Source organism: Staurois parvus, unplaced genomic scaffold (genome assembly GCF_062004578.1).
Source record: "Staurois parvus isolate SC_StPar_1 unplaced genomic scaffold, SC_StPar_1.0 ptg002288l, whole genome shotgun sequence".
NCBI classification, from domain to species: Eukaryota; Metazoa; Chordata; class Amphibia; order Anura; family Ranidae; genus Staurois; species Staurois parvus.
In genome coordinates this window covers 54735-79804 of record NW_028320084.1, presented here as the reverse complement: position 1 = coordinate 79804, position 25070 = coordinate 54735, and the positions used below count along the sequence as shown (strand labels likewise).

At 41.5% G+C, this 25070-nt stretch overlaps 1 protein-coding gene across 1 annotated transcript in view; it reads left to right on the top strand.

Annotated features, from left to right (window-relative positions):
• The window catches only part of LOC149431340 (vitamin D3 hydroxylase-associated protein-like), a 116957-nt gene that overhangs the window by 53488 nt on the left and 38399 nt on the right, over positions 1-25070 (top strand). The window contains 1 exon segment of the mRNA XM_089665648.1: positions 23028-23068. Within this exon segment, the coding sequence (XP_089521774.1) occupies positions 23028-23068 (41 nt within the window).

Here is a 25070-nt window from a genome sequence, read left to right as displayed (position 1 = left end):
AGATCTCCATATACACTGCGCTGTACGTTACATACCCTCTGTATACAGATCTCCATATACACTGTGCTGTACATTACATACCCTCTGTATACAGATCACCATATACACTGCGCTGTACATTACATACCCTCTGTATACAGATCACCATATACACTGTGCTGTACGTTACATACCCTCTGTATACAGATCACCATATACACTGCACTGTACGTTACATACCCTCTGTATACAGATCACCATATACACTGTGCTGTACGTTACATACCCTCTGTATACAGATCACCATATACACTGTGCTGCACGTTACATACCCTCTGTATACAGATCACCATATACACTGTGCTGTACATTACATACCCTCTGTATACAGATCATATACACTGCGCTGTACATTACATACCCTCTGTTTACAGATCTCCATATACACTGTGCTGTACATTACATACCCTCTGTATACAGATCACCATATACACTGTGCTGTACATTACATACCCTCTGTATACAGATCACCATATACACTGCGCTGTACATTACATACCCTCTGTATACAGATCATATACACTGCGCTGTACATTACATACCCTCTGTATACAGATCATATACACTGTGCTGTACATTACATACCCTCTGTATACAGATCATATACACTGCGCTGTACATTACATACCCTCTGTATACAGATCATATACACTGCGCTGTACATTACATACCCTCTGTATACAGATCACCATATACACTGCGCTGTACATTACATACCCTCTGTATGCAGATCACCATATACACTGTGCTGTACATTACATACCCTCTGTATACAGATCACCATATACACTGTGCTGTACGTTACATACCCTCTGTATACAGATCACCATATACACTGCGCTGTACGTTACATACCCTCTGTATACAGATCACCATATATACTGCGCTGTACGTTACATACCCTCTGTATACAGATCACCATATACACTGTGCTGTACATTACATACCCTCTGTATACAGATCACCATATATACTGTGCTGTACATTACATACCCTCTGTATACAGATCTCCATATACACTGCGCTGTACATTACATACCCTCTGTATACAGATCACCATATACACTGCGCTGTACATTACATACCCTCTGTATGCAGATCTCCATATACACTGCGCTGTACATTACATACCCTCTGTATACAGATCACCATATACACTGCGCTGTACATTACATACCCTCTGTATACAGATCTCCATATACACTGCGCTGTACATTACATACCCTCTGTATACAGATCACCATATACACTGCGCTGTACATTACATACCCTCTGTATACAGATCACCATATACACTGCGCTGTACGTTACATACCCTCTGTATACAGATCACCATATACACTGCGCTGTACTTTACATACCCTCTGTATACAGATCTCCATATACACTGCGCTGTACATTACATACCCTCTGTATACAGATCACCATATACACTGCGCTGTACATTACATACCCTCTGTATACAGATCACCATATATACTGCGCTGTACGTTACATACCCTCTGTATACAGATCACCATATACACTGCGCTGTACGTTACATACCCTCTGTATACAGATCATAAACACTGCACTGTACATTACATACCTTCTGTATACAGATCATATACACTGCACTGTACATTACATACCCTCTGTATACAGATCATATACACTGCGCTGTACATTACATACCCTCTGTATACAGATCACCATATACACTGCGCTGTACGTTACATACCCTCTGTATACAGATCACCATATACACTGCGCTGTACATTACATACCCTCTGTATACAGATCACCATATACACTGCGCTGTACATTACATACCCTCTGTATACAGATCACCATATACACTGCGCTGTACGTTACATACCCTCTGTATACAGATCACCATATACACTGTGCTGTACATTACATACCCTCTGTATACAGATCACCATATACACTGTGCTGTACATTACATACCCTCTGTATACAGATCTCCATATACACTGCGCTGTACGTTACATACCCTCTGTATACAGATCACCATATACACTGCGCTGTACATTACATACCCTCTGTATACAGATCTCCATATACACTGCGCTGTACATTACATACCCTCTGTATGCAGATCACCATATACACTGTGCTGTACATTACATACCCTCTGTATACAGATCATATACACTGTGCTGTACATTACATACCCTCTGTATACAGATCATATACACTGTGCTGTACATTACATACCCTCTGTATACAGATCATATACACTGCGCTGTACATTACATACCCTCTGTATACAGATCACCATATACACTGTGCTGTACATTACATACCCTCTGTATACAGATCACCATATACACTGTGCTGTACATTACATACCCTCTGTATACAGATCTCCATATACACTGCGCTGTACGTTACATACCCTCTGTATACAGATCACCATATACACTGCGCTGTACATTACATACCCTCTGTATACAGATCTCCATATACACTGCGCTGTACATTACATACCCTCTGTATACAGATCACCATATACACTGTGCTGTACATTACATACCCTCTGTATACAGATCACCATATACACTGCGCTGTACATTACATACCCTCTGTATACAGATCTCCATATACACTGCGCTGTACGTTACATACCCTCTGTATACAGATCACCATATACACTGCGCTGTACATTACATACCCTCTGTATACAGATCATATACACTGTGCTGTACATTACATACCCTCTGTATACAGATCATATACACTGCGCTGTACATTACATACCCTCTGTATACAGATCATATACACTGCGCTGTACATTACATACCCTCTGTATACAGATCACCATATACACTGTGCTGTACATTACATACCCTCTGTATACAGATCTCCATATACACTGTGCTGTACGTTACATACCCTCTGTATACAGATCACCATATACACTGCGCTGTACGTTACATACCCTCTGTATACAGATCATATACACTGCGCTGTACATTACATACCCTCTGTATACAGATCATATACACTGCGCTGTACGTTACATACCCTCTGTATACAGATCTCCATATACACTGTGCTGTACATTACATACCCTCTGTATACAGATCACCATATACACTGCGCTGTACATTACATACCCTCTGTATACAGATCACCATATACACTGTGCTGTACGTTACATACCCTCTGTATACAGATCACCATATACACTGCACTGTACGTTAAATACCCTCTGTATACAGATCACCATATACACTGTGCTGTACGTTACATACCCTCTGTATACAGATCACCATATACACTGTGCTGCACGTTACATACCCTCTGTATACAGATCACCATATACACTGTGCTGTACATTACATACCCTCTGTATACAGATCATATACACTGTGCTGTACATTACATACCCTCTGTATACAGATCTCCATATACACTGCGCTGTACATTACATACCCTCTGTATACAGATCATATACACTGCGCTGTACATTACATACCCTCTGTTTACAGATCTCCATATACACTGTGCTGTACATTACATACCCTCTGTATACAGATCACCATATACACTGTGCTGTACATTACATACCCTCTGTATACAGATCACCATATACACTGTGCTGTACATTACATACCCTCTGTATACAGATCACCATATACACTGCGCTGTACATTACATAACCTCTGTATACAGATCACCATATACACTGCGCTGTACATTACATACCCTTTGTGTACAGATCACCATATACACTGCGCTGTACATTACATACCCTCTGTATACAGATCATATACACTGCGCTGTACATTACATACCCTCTGTATACAGATCATATACACTGTGCTGTACATTACATACCCTCTGTATACAGATCATATACACTGTGCTGTACATTACATACCCTCTGTATACAGATCATATACACTGTGCTGTACATTACATACCCTCTGTATACTGATCATATACACTGCGCTGTACATTACATACCCTCTGTATACAGATCTCCATATACACTGCGCTGTACGTTACATACCCTCTGTATACAGATCACCATATACACTGCGCTGTACATTACATACCCTCTGTATACAGATCATATACACTGTGCTGTACATTACATACCCTCTGTATACAGATCATATACACTGCGCTGTACATTACATACCCTCTGTATACAGATCACCATATACACTGCGCTGTACGTTACATACCCTCTCTATACAGATCACCATATACACTGCGCTGTACATTACATACTCTCTGTATACAGATCTCCATATACACTGTACTGTACGTTACATACTCTCTGTATACAGATCTCCATATACACTGCGCTGTACATTACATACCCTCTGTATACAGATCACCATATACACTGTGCTGTACATTACATACCCTCTGTATACAGATCACCATATACACTGTGCTGTACATTACATACCCTCTGTATACAGATCACCATATACACTGTGCTGTACATTACATACCCTCTGTATACAGATCACCATATATACTGTGCTGTACATTACATACCCTCTGTATACAGATCACCATATACACTGTGCTGTACATTACATACCCTCTGTATACAGATCACCATATACACTGTGCTGTACATTACATACCCTCTGTATACAGATCACCATATACACTGTGCTGTACATTACATACCCTCTGTATACAGATCTCCATATACACTGCGCTGTACGTTACATACCCTCTGTATACAGATCACCATATACACTGCGCTGTACATTACATACCCTCTGTATACAGATCATATACACTGTGCTGTACATTACATACCCTCTGTATACAGATCATATACACTGCGCTGTACATTACATACCCTCTGTATACAGATCATATACACTGCGCTGTACATTACATACCCTCTGTATACAAATCACCATATACACTGTGCTGTACATTACATACCCTCTGTATACAGATCACCATATACACTGTGCTGTACATTACATACCCTCTGTATACAGATCACCATATACACTGTGCTGTACATTACATACCCTCTGTATACAGATCACCATATACACTGCGCTGTACATTACATACCCTCTGTATACAGATCTCCATATACACTGCGCTGTACATTACATACCCTCTGTATACAGATCTCCATATACACTGCGCTGTACATTACATACCCTCTGTATACAGATCACCATATACACTGCGCTGTACGTTACATACCCTCTGTATACAGATCATATACACTGTGCTGTACATTACATACCCTCTGTATACAGATCACCATATACACTGTGCTGTACATTACATACCCTCTGTATACAGATCTCCATATACACTGCGCTGTACGTTACATACCCTCTGTATACAGATCACCATATACACTGCGCTGTACATTACATACCCTCTGTATACAGATCATATACACTGTGCTGTACATTACATACCCTCTGTATACAGATCATATACACTGCGCTGTACATTACATACCCTCTGTATACAGATCACCATATACACTGTGCTGTACATTACATACCCTCTGTATACAGATCACCATATACACTGTGCTGTACATTACATACCCTCTGTATACAGATCACCATATACACTGTGCTGTACATTACATACCCTCTGTATACAGATCACCATATACACTGCGCTGTACATTACATACCCTCTGTATACAGATCTCCATATACACTGCGCTGTACGTTACATACTCTCTGTATACAGATCACCATATACACTGCCCTGTACATTACATAACCTCTGTATACAGATCACCATATACACTGCGCTGTACATTACATACCCTCTGTATACAGATCATATACACTGTGCTGTACATTACATACCCTCTGTATACAGATCATATACACTGCGCTGTACATTACATACCCTCTGTATACAGATCATATACACTGCGCTGTACATTACATACCCTCTGTATACAGATCACCATATACACTGTGCTGTACATTACATACCCTCTGTATACAGATCTCCATATACACTGTGCTGTACGTTACATACCCTCTGTATACAGATCACCATATACACTGCGCTGTACGTTACATACCCTCTGTATACAGATCATATACACTGCGCTGTACATTACATACCCTCTGTATACAGATCATATACACTGCGCTGTACGTTACATACCCTCTGTATACAGATCATATACACTGTGCTGTACATTACATACCCTCTGTATACAGATCATATACACTGTGCTGTACATTACATACCCTCTGTATACAGATCATATACACTGTGCTGTACATTACATACCCTCTGTATACAGATCATATACACTGCCCTGTACATTACATACCCTCTGTATACAGATCTCCATATACACTGCGCTGTACGTTACATACCCTCTGTATACAGATCACCTAATACACTGCGCTGTACATTACATACCCTCTGTATACAGATCATATACACTGTGCTGTACATTACATACCCTCTGTATACAGATCATATACACTGTGCTGTACATTACATACCCTCTGTATACAGATCATATACACAGCGCTGTACATTACATACCCTCTGTATACAGATCACCATATACACTGTGCTGTACATTACATACCCTCTGTATACAGATCACCATATACACTGTGCTGTACATTACATACCCTCTGTATACAGATCACCATATATACTGTGCTGTACATTACATACCCTCTGTATACAGATCATCATATACACTGCGCTGTACATTACATACCCTCTGTATACAGATCTCCCTATACACTGCGCTGTACGTTACATACCCTCTGTATACAGATCACCATATACACTGCGCTGTACATTACATATCCTCTGTATACAGATCATATACACTGCGCTGTACATTACATACCCTCTGTATACAGATCATATACACTGCGCTGTACATTACATACCCTCTGTATACAGATCACCATATACACTGTGCTGTACATTACATACCCTCTGTATACAGATCTCCATATACACTGTGCTGTACGTTACATACCCTCTGTATACAGATCACCATATACACTGTGCTGTACATTACATACCCTCTGTATACAGATCACCATATACATTGCGCTGTACGTTACATACCCTCTGTATACAGATCATATACACTGCGCTGTACATTACATACCCTCTGTATACAGATCATATACACTGCGCTGTACATTACATACCCTCTGTATACAGATCACCATATACACTGCGCTGTACATTACATACCCTCTGTATACAGATCATATACACTGCGCTGTACGTTACATACCCTCTGTATACAGATCACCATATACACTGCGCTGTACATTACATACCCTCTGTATACAGATCTCCATATACACTGCGCTGTACATTACATACCCTCTGTATACAGATCTCCATATACACTGCGCTGTACATTACATACCCTCTGTATACAGATCATATACACTGCGCTGTACATTACATACCCTCTGTATACAGATCATATACACTGTGCTGTACATTACATACCCTCTGTATACAGATCATATACACTGCGCTGTACGTTACATACCCTCTGTATACAGATCACCATATACACTGCACTGTACATTACATACCCTCTGTATACAGATCTCCATATACACTGCGCTGTACATTACATACCCTCTGTATACAGATCACCATATACACTGTGCTGTACATTACATACCCTCTGTATACAGATCTCCATATACACTGCGCTGTACATTACATACCCTCTGTATACAGATCTCCATATACACTGCGCTGTACATTACATACCCTCTGTATACAGATCTCCATATACACTGCGCTGTACATTACATACCCTCTGTATACAGATCATATACACTGCGCTGTACATTACATACCCTCTGTATACAGATCTCCATATACACTGCGCTGTACATTACATACCCTCTGTATACAGATCATATACACTGCGCTGTACATTACATACCCTCTGTATACAGATCACCATATACACTGTGCTGTACATTACATACCCTCTGTACACAGATCACCATATACACTGTGCTGTACGTTACATACCCTCTGTATACAGATCACCATATACACTGCGCTGTACGTTACATACCCTCTGTATACAGATCATATACACTGCGCTGTACATTACATACCCTCTGTATACAGATCATATACACTGCGCTGTACGTTACATACCCTCTGTATACAGATCTCCATATACACTGTGCTGTACATTACATACCCTCTGTATACAGATCACCATATACACTGCGCTGTACATTACATACCCTCTGTATACAGATCACCATATACACTGTGCTGTACGTTACATACCCTCTGTATACAGATCACCATATACACTGCACTGTACGTTACATACCCTCTGTATACAGATCACCATATACACTGTGCTGTACGTTACATACCCTCTGTATACAGATCACCATATACACTGTGCTGCACGTTACATACCCTCTGTATACAGATCACCATATACACTGTGCTGTACATTACATACCCTCTGTATACAGATCATATACACTGCGCTGTACATTACATACCCTCTGTTTACAGATCTCCATATACACTGTGCTGTACATTACATACCCTCTGTATACAGATCACCATATACACTGCGCTGTACATTACATAACCTCTGTATACAGATCACCATATACACTGCGCTGTACATTACATACCCTTTGTGTACAGATCACCATATACACTGCGCTGTACATTACATACCCTCTGTATACAGATCATATACACTGCGCTGTACATTACATACCCTCTGTATACAGATCATATACACTGTGCTGTACATTACATACCCTCTGTATACAGATCATATACACTGTGCTGTACATTACATACCCTCTGTATACAGATCATATACACTGTGCTGTACATTACATACCCTCTGTATACAGATCACCATATATACTGTGCTGTACATTACATACCCTCTGTATACAGATCACCATATACACTGTGCTGTACATTACATACCCTCTGTATACAGATCACCATATACACTGTGCTGTACATTACATACCCTCTGTATACAGATCACCATATACACTGTACTGTACATTACATACCCTCTGTATACAGATCTCCATATACACTGCGCTGTACGTTACATACCCTCTGTATACAGATCACCATATACACTGCGCTGTACATTACATACCCTCTGTATACAGATCATATACACTGTGCTGTACATTACATACCCTCTGTATACAGATCATATACACTGCGCTGTACATTACATACCCTCTGTATACAGATCACCATATACACTGTGCTGTACATTACATACCCTCTGTATACAGATCACCATATACACTGTGCTGTACATTACATACCCTCTGTATACAGATCACCATATACACTGCGCTGTACATTACATACCCTCTGTATACAGATCTCCATATACACTGCGCTGTACATTACATACCCTCTGTATACAGATCACCATATACACTGCGCTGTACGTTACATACCCTCTGTATACAGATCATATACACTGTGCTGTACATTACATACCCTCTGTATACAGATCACCATATACACTGTGCTGTACATTACATACCCTCTGTATACAGATCTCCATATACACTGCGCTGTACGTTACATACCCTCTGTATACAGATCACCATATACACTGCGCTGTACATTACATACCCTCTGTATACAGATCATATACACTGTGCTGTACATTACATACCCTCTGTATACAGATCATATACACTGCGCTGTACATTACATACCCTCTGTATACAGATCATATACACTGCGCTGTACATTACATACCCTCTGTATACAGATCACCATATACACTGTGCTGTACATTACATACCCTCTGTATACAGATCACCATATACACTGTGCTGTACATTACATACCCTCTGTATACAGATCACCATATACACTGTGCTGTACATTACATACCCTCTGTATACAGATCACCATATACACTGCGCTGTACATTACATACCCTCTGTATACAGATCTCCATATACACTGCGCTTTACATTACATACTCTCTGTATACAGATCACCATATACACTGCCCTGTACATTACATACCCTCTGTATACAGATCACCATATACACTGCGCTGTACATTACATACCCTCTGTATACAGATCATATACACTGTGCTGTACATTACATACCCTCTGTATACAGATCATATACACTGCGCTGTACATTACATACCCTCTGTATACAGATCATATACACTGCGCTGTACATTACATACCCTCTGTATACAGATCACCATATACACTGTGCTGTACATTACATACCCTCTGTATACAGATCTCCATATACACTGTGCTGTACGTTACATACCCTCTGTATACAGATCACCATATACACTGCGCTGTACGTTACATACCCTCTGTATACAGATCATATACACTGCGCTGTACATTACATACCCTCTGTATACAGATCATATACACTGCGCTGTACGTTACATACCCTCTGTATACAGATCTCCATATACACTGTGCTGTACATTACATACCCTCTGTATACAGATCACCATATACACTGCGCTGTACATTACATACCCTCTGTATACAGATCACCATATACACTGTGCTGTACGTTACATACCCTCTGTATACAGATCACCATATACACTGCACTGTACGTTACATACCCTCTGTATACAGATCACCATATACACTGTGCTGTACGTTACATACCCTCTGTATACAGATCACCATATACACTGTGCTGCACGTTACATACCCTCTGTATACAGATCACCATATACACTGTGCTGTACATTACATACCCTCTGTATACAGATCACCATATACACTGTGCTGTACATTACATACCCTCTGTATACAGATCACCATATACACTGTGCTGTACGTTACATACCCTCTGTATACAGATCACCATATACACTGCGCTGTACATTACATACCCTCTGTATACAGATCATATACACTGCGCTGTACGTTACATACCCTCTGTATACAGATCTCCATATACACTGCGCTGTACGTTACATACCCTCTGTATACAGATCTCCATATACACTGCGCTGTACATTACATACCCTCTGTATACAGATCTCCATATACACTGTGCTGTACATTACATACCCTCTGTATACAGATCATATACACTGCGCTGTACATTACATACCCTTTGTATACAGATCACCATATACACTGTGCTGTACATTACATACCCTCTGTACACAGATCACCATATACACTGTGCTGTACATTACATACCCTCTGTATACAGATCACCATATACACTGCGCTGTACATTACATACCCTCTGTATACAGATCACCATATACACTGTGCTGTACATTACATACCCTCTGTATACAGATCTCCCTATACACTGCGCTGTACGTTACATACCCTCTGTATACAGATCACCATATACACTGCGCTGTACATTACATACCCTCTGTATACAGATCATATACACTGCGCTGTACATTACATACCCTCTGTATACAGATCACCATATACACTGTGCTGTACATTACATACCCTCTGTATACAGATCTCCATATACACTGTGCTGTACGTTACATACCCTCTGTATACAGATCACCATATACACTGCGCTGTACGTTACATACCCTCTGTATACAGATCATATACACTGCGCTGTACATTACATACCCTCTGTATACAGATCATATACACTGCGCTGTACGTTACATACCCTCTGTATACAGATCATATACACTGTGCTGTACATTACATACCCTCTGTATACAGATCATATACACTGTGCTGTACATTACATACCCTCTGTATACAGATCATATACACTGTGCTGTACATTACATACCCTCTGTATACAGATCATATACACTGCCCTGTACATTACATACCCTCTGTATACAGATCTCCATATACACTGCGCTGTACGTTACATACCCTCTGTATACAGATCACCTAATACACTGCGCTGTACATTACATACCCTCTGTATACAGATCATATACACTGTGCTGTACATTACATACCCTCTGTATACAGATCATATACACTGCTGTACATTACATACCCTCTGTATACAGATCATATACACAGCGCTGTACATTACATACCCTCTGTATACAGATCACCATATACACTGTGCTGTACATTACATACCCTCTGTATACAGATCACCATATACACTGTGCTGTACATTACATACCCTCTGTATACAGATCACCATATATACTGTGCTGTACATTACATACCCTCTGTATACAGATCACCATATACACTGCGCTGTACATTACATACCCTCTGTATACAGATCTCCCTATACACTGCGCTGTACGTTACATACCCTCTGTATACAGATCACCATATACACTGCGCTGTACATTACATACCCTCTGTATACAGATCATATACACTGCGCTGTACATTACATACCCTCTGTATACAGATCATATACACTGCGCTGTACATTACATACCCTCTGTATACAGATCACCATATACACTGTGCTGTACATTACATACCCTCTGTATACAGATCTCCATATACACTGTGCTGTACGTTACATACCCTCTGTATACAGATCACCATATACACTGCGCTGTACGTTACATACCCTCTGTATACAGATCATATACACTGCGCTGTACATTACATACCCTCTGTATACAGATCATATACACTGCGCTGTACATTACATACCCTCTGTATACAGATCACCATATACACTGCGCTGTACATTACATACCCTCTGTATACAGATCATATACACTGCGCTGTACGTTACATACCCTCTGTATACAGATCACCATATACACTGCGCTGTACATTACATACCCTCTGTATACAGATCTCCATATACACTGCGCTGTACATTACATACCCTCTGTATACAGATCTCCATATACACTGCGCTGTACATTACATACCCTCTGTATACAGATCATATACACTGCGCTGTACATTACATACCCTCTGTATACAGATCATATACACTGTGCTGTACATTACATACCCTCTGTATACAGATCATATACACTGCGCTGTACGTTACATACCCTCTGTATACAGATCACCATATACACTGCACTGTACATTACATACCCTCTGTATACAGATCTCCATATACACTGCGCTGTACATTACATACCCTCTGTATACAGATCACCATATACACTGTGCTGTACATTACATACCCTCTGTATACAGATCTCCATATACACTGCGCTGTACATTACATACCCTCTGTATACAGATCTCCATATACACTGCGCTGTACATTACATACCCTCTGTATACAGATCTCCATATACACTGCGCTGTACATTACATACCCTCTGTATACAGATCATATACACTGCGCTGTACATTACATACCCTCTGTATACAGATCTCCATATACACTGCGCTGTACATTACATACCCTCTGTATACAGATCATATACACTGCGCTGTACATTACATACCCTCTGTATACAGATCACCATATACACTGTGCTGTACATTACATACCCTCTGTACACAGATCACCATATACACTGTGCTGTACGTTACATACCCTCTGTATACAGATCACCATATACACTGCGCTGTACGTTACATACCCTCTGTATACAGATCATATACACTGCGCTGTACATTACATACCCTCTGTATACAGATCATATACACTGCGCTGTACGTTACATACCCTCTGTATACAGATCTCCATATACACTGTGCTGTACATTACATACCCTCTGTATACAGATCACCATATACACTGCGCTGTACATTACATACCCTCTGTATACAGATCACCATATACACTGTGCTGTACGTTACATACCCTCTGTATACAGATCACCATATACACTGCACTGTACGTTACATACCCTCTGTATACAGATCACCATATACACTGTGCTGTACGTTACATACCCTCTGTATACAGATCACCATATACACTGTGCTGCACGTTACATACCCTCTGTATACAGATCACCATATACACTGTGCTGTACATTACATACCCTCTGTATACAGATCATATACACTGCGCTGTACATCACATACCCTCTGTTTACAGATCTCCATATACACTGTGCTGTACATTACATACCCTCTGTATACAGATCACCATATACACTGCGCTGTACATTACATAACCTCTGTATACAGATCACCATATACACTGCGCTGTACATTACATACCCTTTGTGTACAGATCACCATATACACTGCGCTGTACATTACATACCCTCTGTATACAGATCATATACACTGCGCTGTACATTACATACCCTCTGTATACAGATCATATACACTGTGCTGTACATTACATACCCTCTGTATACAGATCATATACACTGTGCTGTACATTACATACCCTCTGTATACAGATCATATACACTGTGCTGTACATTACATACCCTCTGTATACAGATCACCATATATACTGTGCTGTACATTACATACCCTCTGTATACAGATCACCATATACACTGTGCTGTACATTACATACCCTCTGTATACAGATCACCATATACACTGTGCTGTACATTACATACCCTCTGTATACAGATCACCATATACACTGTGCTGTACATTACATACCCTCTGTATACAGATCTCCATATACACTGCGCTGTACGTTACATACCCTCTGTATACAGATCACCATATACACTGCGCTGTACATTACATACCCTCTGTATACAGATCATATACACTGTGCTGTACATTACATACCCTCTGTATACAGATCATATACACTGCGCTGTACATTACATACCCTCTGTATACAGATCACCATATACACTGTGCTGTACATTACATACCCTCTGTATACAGATCACCATATACACTGTGCTGTACATTACATACCCTCTGTATACAGATCACCATATACACTGCGCTGTACATTACATACCCTCTGTATACAGATCTCCATATACACTGCGCTGTACATTACATACCCTCTGTATACAGATCACCATATACACTGCGCTGTACGTTACATACCCTCTGTATACAGATCATATACACTGTGCTGTACATTACATACCCTCTGTATACAGATCATATACACTGCGCTGTACATTACATACCCTCTGTATACAGATCATATACACTGCGCTGTACATTACATACCCTCTGTATACAGATCACCATATACACTGTGCTGTACATTACATACCCTCTGTATACAGATCACCATATACACTGTGCTGTACATTACATACCCTCTGTATACAGATCACCATATACACTGTGCTGTACATTACATACCCTCTGTATACAGATCACCATATACACTGCGCTGTACATTACATACCCTCTGTATACAGATCTCCATATACACTGCGCTTTACATTACATACTCTCTGTATACAGATCACCATATACACTGCCCTGTACATTACATACCCTCTGTATACAGATCACCATATACACTGCGCTGTACATTACATACCCTCTGTATACAGATCATATACACTGTGCTGTACATTACATACCCTCTGTATACAGATCATATACACTGCGCTGTACATTACATACCCTCTGTATACAGATCATATACACTGCGCTGTACATTACATACCCTCTGTATACAGATCACCATATACACTGTGCTGTACATTACATACCCTCTGTATACAGATCTCCATATACACTGTGCTGTACGTTACATACCCTCTGTATACAGATCACCATATACACTGCGCTGTACGTTACATACCCTCTGTATACAGATCATATACACTGCGCTGTACATTACATACCCTCTGTATACAGATCATATACACTGCGCTGTACGTTACATACCCTCTGTATACAGATCTCCATATACACTGTGCTGTACATTACATACCCTCTGTATACAGATCACCATATACACTGCGCTGTACATTACATACCCTCTGTATACAGATCACCATATACACTGTGCTGTACGTTACATACCCTCTGTATACAGATCACCATATACACTGCACTGTACGTTACATACCCTCTGTATACAGATCACCATATACACTGTGCTGTACGTTACATACCCTCTGTATACAGATCACCATATACACTGTGCTGCACGTTACATACCCTCTGTATACAGATCACCATATACACTGTGCTGTACATTACATACCCTCTGTATACAGATCACCATATACACTGTGCTGTACATTACATACCCTCTGTATACAGATCACCATATACACTGTGCTGTACGTTACATACCCTCTGTATACAGATCACCATATACACTGCGCTGTACATTACATACCCTCTGTATACAGATCATATACACTGCGCTGTACGTTACATACCCTCTGTATACAGATCTCCATATACACTGCGCTGTACGTTACATACCCTCTGTATACAGATCTCCATATACACTGCGCTGTACATTACATACCCTCTGTATACAGATCTCCATATACACTGTGCTGTACATTACATACCCTCTGTATACAGATCATATACACTGCGCTGTACATTACATACCCTTTGTATACAGATCACCATATACACTGTGCTGTACATTACATACCCTCTGTACACAGATCACCATATACACTGTGCTGTACATTACATACCCTCTGTATACAGATCACCATATACACTGCGCTGTACATTACATACCCTCTGTATACAGATCACCATATACACTGTGCTGTACATTACATACCCTCTGTATACAGATCACCATATACACTGCGCTGTACATTACATACCCTCTGTATACAGATCTCCCTATACACTGCGCTGTACGTTACATACCCTCTGTATACAGATCACCATATACACTGCGCTGTACATTACATACCCTCTGTATACAGATCATATACACTGCGCTGTACATTACATACCCTCTGTATACAGATCACCATATACACTGTGCTGTACATTACATACCCTCTGTATACAGATCTCCATATACACTGTGCTGTACGTTACATACCCTCTGTATACAGATCACCATATACACTGCGCTGTACGTTACATACCCTCTGTATACAGATCATATACACTGCGCTGTACATTACATACCCTCTGTATACAGATCATATACACTGCGCTGTACATTACATACCCTCTGTATACAGATCACCATATACACTGCGCTGTACATTACATACCCTCTGTATACAGATCATATACACTGCGCTGTACGTTACATACCCTCTGTATACAGATCACCATATACACTGCGCTGTACATTACATACCCTCTGTATACAGATCTCCATATACACTGCGCTGTACATTACATACCCTCTGTATACAGATCTCCATATACACTGCGCTGTACATTACATACCCTCTGTATACAGATCATATACACTGCGCTGTACATTACATACCCTCTGTATACAGATCATATACACTGTGCTGTACATTACATACCCTCTGTATACAGATCATATACACTGCGCTGTACGTTACATACCCTCTGTATACAGATCACCATATACACTGCACTGTACATTACATACCCTCTGTATACAGATCTCCATATACACTGCGCTGTACATTACATACCCTCTGTATACAGATCACCATATACACTGTGCTGTACATTACATACCCTCTGTATACAGATCTCCATATACACTGCGCTGTACATTACATACCCTCTGTATACAGATCACCATATACACTGCGCTGTACGTTACATACTCTCTGTATACAGATCACCATATACACTGCCCTGTACATTACATACCCTCTGTATACAGATCACCATATACACTGCGCTGTACATTACATACCCTCTGTATACAGATCATATACACTGTGCTGTACATTACATACCCTCTGTATACAGATCATATACACTGCGCTGTACATTACATACCCTCTGTATACAGATCTCCATATACACTGCGCTGTACATTACATACCCTCTGTATACAGATCTCCATATACACTGCGCTGTACATTACATACCCTCTGTATACAGATCTCCATATACACTGCGCTGTACATTACATACCCTCTGTATACAGATCATATACACTGCGCTGTACATTACATACCCTCTGTATACAGATCACCATATACACTGTGCTGTACATTACATACCCTCTGTACACAGATCACCATATACACTGTGCTGTACGTTACATACCCTCTGTATACAGATCACCATATACACTGCGCTGTACGTTACATACCCTCTGTATACAGATCATATACACTGCGCTGTACATTACATACCCTCTGTATACAGATCATATACACTGCGCTGTACGTTACATACCCTCTGTATACAGATCTCCATATACACTGTGCTGTACATTACATACCCTCTGTATACAGATCACCATATACACTGTGCTGTACGTTACATACCCTCTGTATACAGATCACCATATACACTGCACTGTACGTTACATACCCTCTGTATACAGATCACCATATACACTGTGCTGTACGTTACATACCCTCTGTATACAGATCACCATATACACTGTGCTGCACGTTACATACCCTCTGTATACAGATCACCATATACACTGTGCTGTACATTACATACCCTCTGTATACAGATCATATACACTGCGCTGTACATTACATACCCTCTGTTTACAGATCTCCATATACACTGTGCTGTACATTACATACCCTCTGTATACAGATCACCATATACACTGCGCTGTACATTACATAACCTCTGTATACAGATCACCATATACACTGCGCTGTACATTACATACCCTTTGTGTACAGATCACCATATACACTGCGCTGTACATTACATACCCTCTGTATACAGATCATATACACTGTGCTGTACATTACATACCCTCTGTATACAGATCATATACACTGTGCTGTACATTACATACCCTCTGTATACAGATCATATACACTGTGCTGTACATTACATACCCTCTGTATACAGATCACCATATATACTGTGCTGTACATTACATACCCTCTGTATACAGATCACCGTATACACTGTGCTGTACATTACATACCCTCTGTATACAGATCACCATATACACTGTGCTGTACATTACATACCCTCTGTATACAGATCACCAAATACACTGTACTGTACATTACATACCCTCTGTATACAGATCTCCATATACACTGCGCTGTACGTTACATACCCTCTGTATACAGATCATATACACTGTGCTGTACATTACATACCCTCTGTATACAGATCACCATATACACTGTGCTGTACATTACATACCCTCTGTATACAGATCATATACACTGCGCTGTACATTACATACCCTCTGTATACAGATCATATACACTGCGCTGTACATTACATACCCTCTGTATACAGATCACCATATACACTGTGCTGTACATTACATACCCTCTGTATACAGATCACCATATACACTGTGCTGTACATTACATACCCTCTGTATACAGATCACCATATACACTGCGCTGTACATTACATACCCTCTGTATACAGATCTCCATATACACTGCGCTGTACATTACATACCCTCTGTATACAGATCACCATATACACTGCGCTGTACGTTACATACCCTCTGTATACAGATCATATACACTGTGCTGTACATTACATACCCTCTGTATACAGATCACCATATACACTGTGCTGTACATTACATACCCTCTGTATACAGATCTCCATATACACTGCGCTGTACGTTACATACCCTCTGTATACAGATCACCATATACACTGCGCTGTACATTACATACCCTCTGTATACAGATCATATACACTGTGCTGTACATTACATACCCTCTGTATACAGATCATATACACTGCGCTGTACATTACATACCCTCTGTATACAGATCATATACACTGCGCTGTACATTACATACCCTCTGTATACAGATCACCATATACACTGTGCTGTACATTACATACCCTCTGTATACAGATCACCATATACACTGTGCTGTACATTACATACCCTCTGTATACAGATCACCATATACACTGTGCTGTACATTACATACCCTCTGTATACAGATCACCATATACACTGCGCTGTACATTACATACCCTCTGTATACAGATCTCCATATACACTGCGCTTTACATTACATACTCTCTGTATACAGATCACCATATACACTGCCCTGTACATTACATACCCTCTGTATACAGATCACCATATACACTGCGCTGTACATTACATACCCTCTGTATACAGATCATATACACTGTGCTGTACATTACATACCCTCTGTATACAGATCATATACACTGCGCTGTACATTACATACCCTCTGTATACAGATCATATACACTGCGCTGTACATTACATACCCTCTGTATACAGATCACCATATACACTGTGCTGTACATTACATACCCTCTGTATACAGATCTCCATATACACTGTGCTGTACGTTACATACCCTCTGTATACAGATCACCATATACACTGCGCTGTACGTTACATACCCTCTGTATACAGATCATATACACTGCGCTGTACATTACATACCCTCTGTATACAGATCATATACACTGCGCTGTACGTTACATACCCTCTGTATACAGATCTCCATATACACTGTGCTGTACATTATATACCCTCTGTATACAGATCACCATATACACTGTGCTGTACGTTACATACCCTCTGTATACAGATCACCATATACACTGTGCTGTACATTACATACCCTCTGTATACAGATCACCATATACACTGCGCTGTACATTACATACCCTCTGTATACAGATCATATACACTGCGCTGTACATTACATACCCTCTGTATACAGATCACCATATACACTGTGCTGTACGTTACATACCCTCTGTATACAGATCACCATATACACTGTGCTGTACGTTACATACCCTCTGTATACAGATCACCATATACACTGTGCTGCACGTTACATACCCTCTGTATACAGATCACCATATACACTGTGCTGTACATTACATACCCTCTGTATACAGATCACCATATACACTGTGCTGTACATTACATACCCTCTGTATACAGATCACCATATACACTGTGCTGTACGTTACATACCCTCTGTATACAGATCACCATATACACTGCGCTGTACATTACATACCCTCTGTATACAGATCTCCATATACACTGCGCTGTACGTTACATACCCTCTGTATACAGATCACCATATACACTGCGCTGTACGTTACATACCCTCTGTATACAGATCACCATATACACTGTGCTGTACATTACATACCCTCTGTATACAGATCATATACACTGCACTGTACATTACATACCCTCTGTATACAGATCATATACACTGCGCTGTACGTTACATACCCTCTGTATACAGATCTCCATATACACTGCGCTGTACATTACATACCCTCTGTATACAGATCATATATACTGCGCTGTACATTACATACCCTCTGTATACAGATCTATACACTGCGCTGTACATTACATACCCTCTGTATACAGATCTCCATATACACTGCACTGTACGTTACATACCCTCTGTATACAGATCATATACACTGCGCTGTACGTTACATACCCTCTGTATACAGATCTCCATATACACTGCACTGTACGTTACATACCCTCTGTATACAGATCTCCATATATACTGCGCTGTACATTACATACCCTCTGTATACAGATCATATACACTGTGCTGTACATTACATACCCTCTGTATACAGATCACCATATACACTGCGCTGTACATTACATACCCTCTGTATACAGATCACCATATACACTGTGCTGTACATTACATACCCTCTGTACACAGATCACCATATACACTGTGCTGTACATTACATACCCTCTGTATACAGATCACCATATACACTGCGCTGTACATTACATACCCTCTGTATACAGATCACCATATACACTGTGCTGTACATTACATACCCTCTGTATACAGATCACCATATACACTGCGCTGTACATTACATACCCTCTGTATACAGATCACCATATACACTGCGCTGTACATTACATACCCTCTGTATACAGATCTCCATATACACTGCGCTGTACATTACATACCCTCTGTATACAGATCTCCATATACACTGCGCTGTACATTACATACCCTCTGTATACAGATCACCATATACACTGCGCTGTACATTACATACCCTCTGTATACAGATCACCATATACACTGTGCTGTACATTACATACCCTCTGTATACAGATCATATACACTGTGCTGTACATTACATACCCTCTGTATACAGATCACCATATACACTGCGCTGTACGTTACATACCCTCTGTATACAGATCACCATATACACTGCGCTGTACATTACATACCCTCTGTATACAGATCACCATATACACTGTGCTGTACATTACATACCCTCTGTATACAGATCATATACACTGCACTGTACATTACATACCCTCTGTATACAGATCATATACACTGCGCTGTACGTTACATACCCTCTGTATACAGATCTCCATATACACTGCACTGTACGTTACATACCCTCTGTATACAGATCTCCATATATACTGCGCTGTACATTACATACCCTCTGTATACAGATCATATACACTGTGCTGTACATTACATACCCTCTGTATACAGATCACCATATACACTGCGCTGTACATTACATACCCTCTGTATACAGATCATATACACTGTGCTGTACATTACATACCCTCTGTATACAGATCACCATATACACTGCGCTGTACATTACATACCCTCTGTATACAGATCATATACACTGCGCTGTACATTACATACCCTCTGTATACAGATCATATACACTGCCCTGTACATTACATACCCTCTGTATACAGATCATATACACTGCGCTGTACATTACATACCCTCTGTATACAGATCACCATATACACTGGGGGAGGGGACATAGGGGGAGGGGGACTCTGGGGGAAGGGACACCGGGGAAGGGTGGGGGGAGACATGAAGATATCACCTTAGCCAATAGCAGTGACCCCGGACACAGATACATATGAGGGTGACACCGCGCTCAGCCAATGAGACGTAGGGCGGGGCGGGGGGCGGGTCTCCACACTGATGAGGTCTCTTTGTTTTGCAGTAAAGTCGGGGTTCAGTCCAGCTCCCCCGGGCAGAAGTCAGGTGAGTCCTCTGTGTCATCCCATGTATGTGCGGGGCGGAGCCTCTCATGTCTGTTCAGGGCGGAGCCTCTCATGTCTGTTCAGGGCAGAGCCTCCCATGTCTGTTCAGGGCGGAGCCTCCCATGTCTGTTCAGGGCGGAGCCTCCCATGTCTGTTCAGGGCGGAGCCTCCCATGTCTGTTCAGGGCGGAGCCTCCCATGTCTGTTCAGGGTGGAGCCTCCCATGTCTGTTCAGGGTGGAGCCTCCCATGTCTGTTCAGGGTGGAGCCTCCCATGTCTGTTCAGGGTGGAGCCTCCCATGTCTGTTCAGGGCGGAGCCTCCCATGCCTGTTCAGGGCGGAGCCTCCCATGCCTGTTCAGGGCGGAGCCTCCCATGCCTGTTCAGGGCAGAGCCTCCCATGTCTGTTCAGGGCGGAGCCTCTCATGTCTGTTCAGGGCGGAGCCTCCCATGTCTGTTCAGGGTGGAGCCTCCCATGTCTGTTCAGGGTGGAGCCTCCCATGTCTGTTCAGGCTGGAGCCTCCGATGTCTGTTCAGGGCGGAGTCTTTGATGTCTGTTTAGCATGTTCCTGGTACATTCCCTGCAGTTACAGCTCGTTCCCGGGAGATTCTCTGCAGTTACAGCTTGTTCCCGGGAGATTCTCTGCAGTTACAGCTCGTTCCCGGGAGATTCTCTGCAGTTACAGCATGTTCCTGGGAGATTCTCTGCAGTTACAGCTCATTCCCGGGAGATTCTCTGCAGTTACAGCATGTTCCTGGGAGATTCTCTGCAGTTACAGCTTGTTCCTGGGAGATTCTCTGCAGTTACAGCTCATTCCCGGGAGATTCTCTGCAGTTACAGCATGTTCCTGGGAGATTCTCTGCAGTTACAGCTCATTCCCGGGAGATTCTCTGCAGTTACAGCATGTTCCTGGGAGATTCTCTGCAGTTACAGCATGTTCTTGGGAGATTCTCTGCAGTTACAGCATGTTCTTGGGACATTCTCTGCAGTTACAGCATGTTCTTGGGACATTCTCTGCAGTTACAGCTCGTTCCCGGGAGATTCTCTGCAGTTACAGCATGTTCCCGGGAGATTCTCTGCAGTTACAGCATGTTCCTGGGACATTCTCTGCAGTTACAGTTCGTTCCTGGGACATTCTCTGCAGTTACAGCTCGTTCCTGGGAGATTCTCTGCAGGTACAGCATGTTCTTGGGACATTCTCTGCAGTTACAGCTCGTTCCTGGGAGATTCCCTGCAGTTACAGCTCGTTCCTGGGAGATTCTCTGCAGTTACAGCATGTTCCTGGGAGATTCTCTGCAGTTACAGCATGTTCCTGGGAGACTCTCTGCAGTTACAGCTTGTTCCCGGGAGATTCTCTGCAGTTACAGCATGTTCCTGGGAGATTCTCTGCAGTTACAGCATGTTCCTGGGAGATTCTCTGCAGTTACAGCATGTTCCCGGGAGATTCTCTGCAGTTACAGCATGTTCCTGGGAGATTCCCTGCAGTTACAGCTCGTTCCTGGGAGATTCTCTGCAGTTACAGCATGTTCCTGGGAGATTCTCTGCAGTTACAGCATGTTCCTGGGAGACTCTCTGCAGTTACAGCTTGTTCCCGGGAGATTCTCTGCAGTTACAGCTCGTTCCTGGGAGATTCTCTGCAGTTACAGCATGTTCCTGGGAGATTCTCTGCAGTTACAGCATGTTCCTGGGAGATTCTCTGCAGTTACAGCATGTTCCTGGGAGACTCTCTGCAGTTACAGCATGTTCCTGGGAGATTCTCTGCAGTTACAGCATGTTCCTGGGAGATTCTCTGCAGTTACAGCTCGTTCCTGGGACATTCTCTGCAGTTACAGCTTGTTCCCGGGAGATTCTCTGCAGTTACAGCATGGTCTTAGTGGAATATTCACTGTCACGCAGTCCCAGGCCTGACTTTGTCTCTGAAGGCTCATTTTGCAGGCTGAGCACTAAGAGTTCCTCATGATTAGGACTGTTGGGCGCCTTCCATCAGATTTCCATTAGGGGGTGC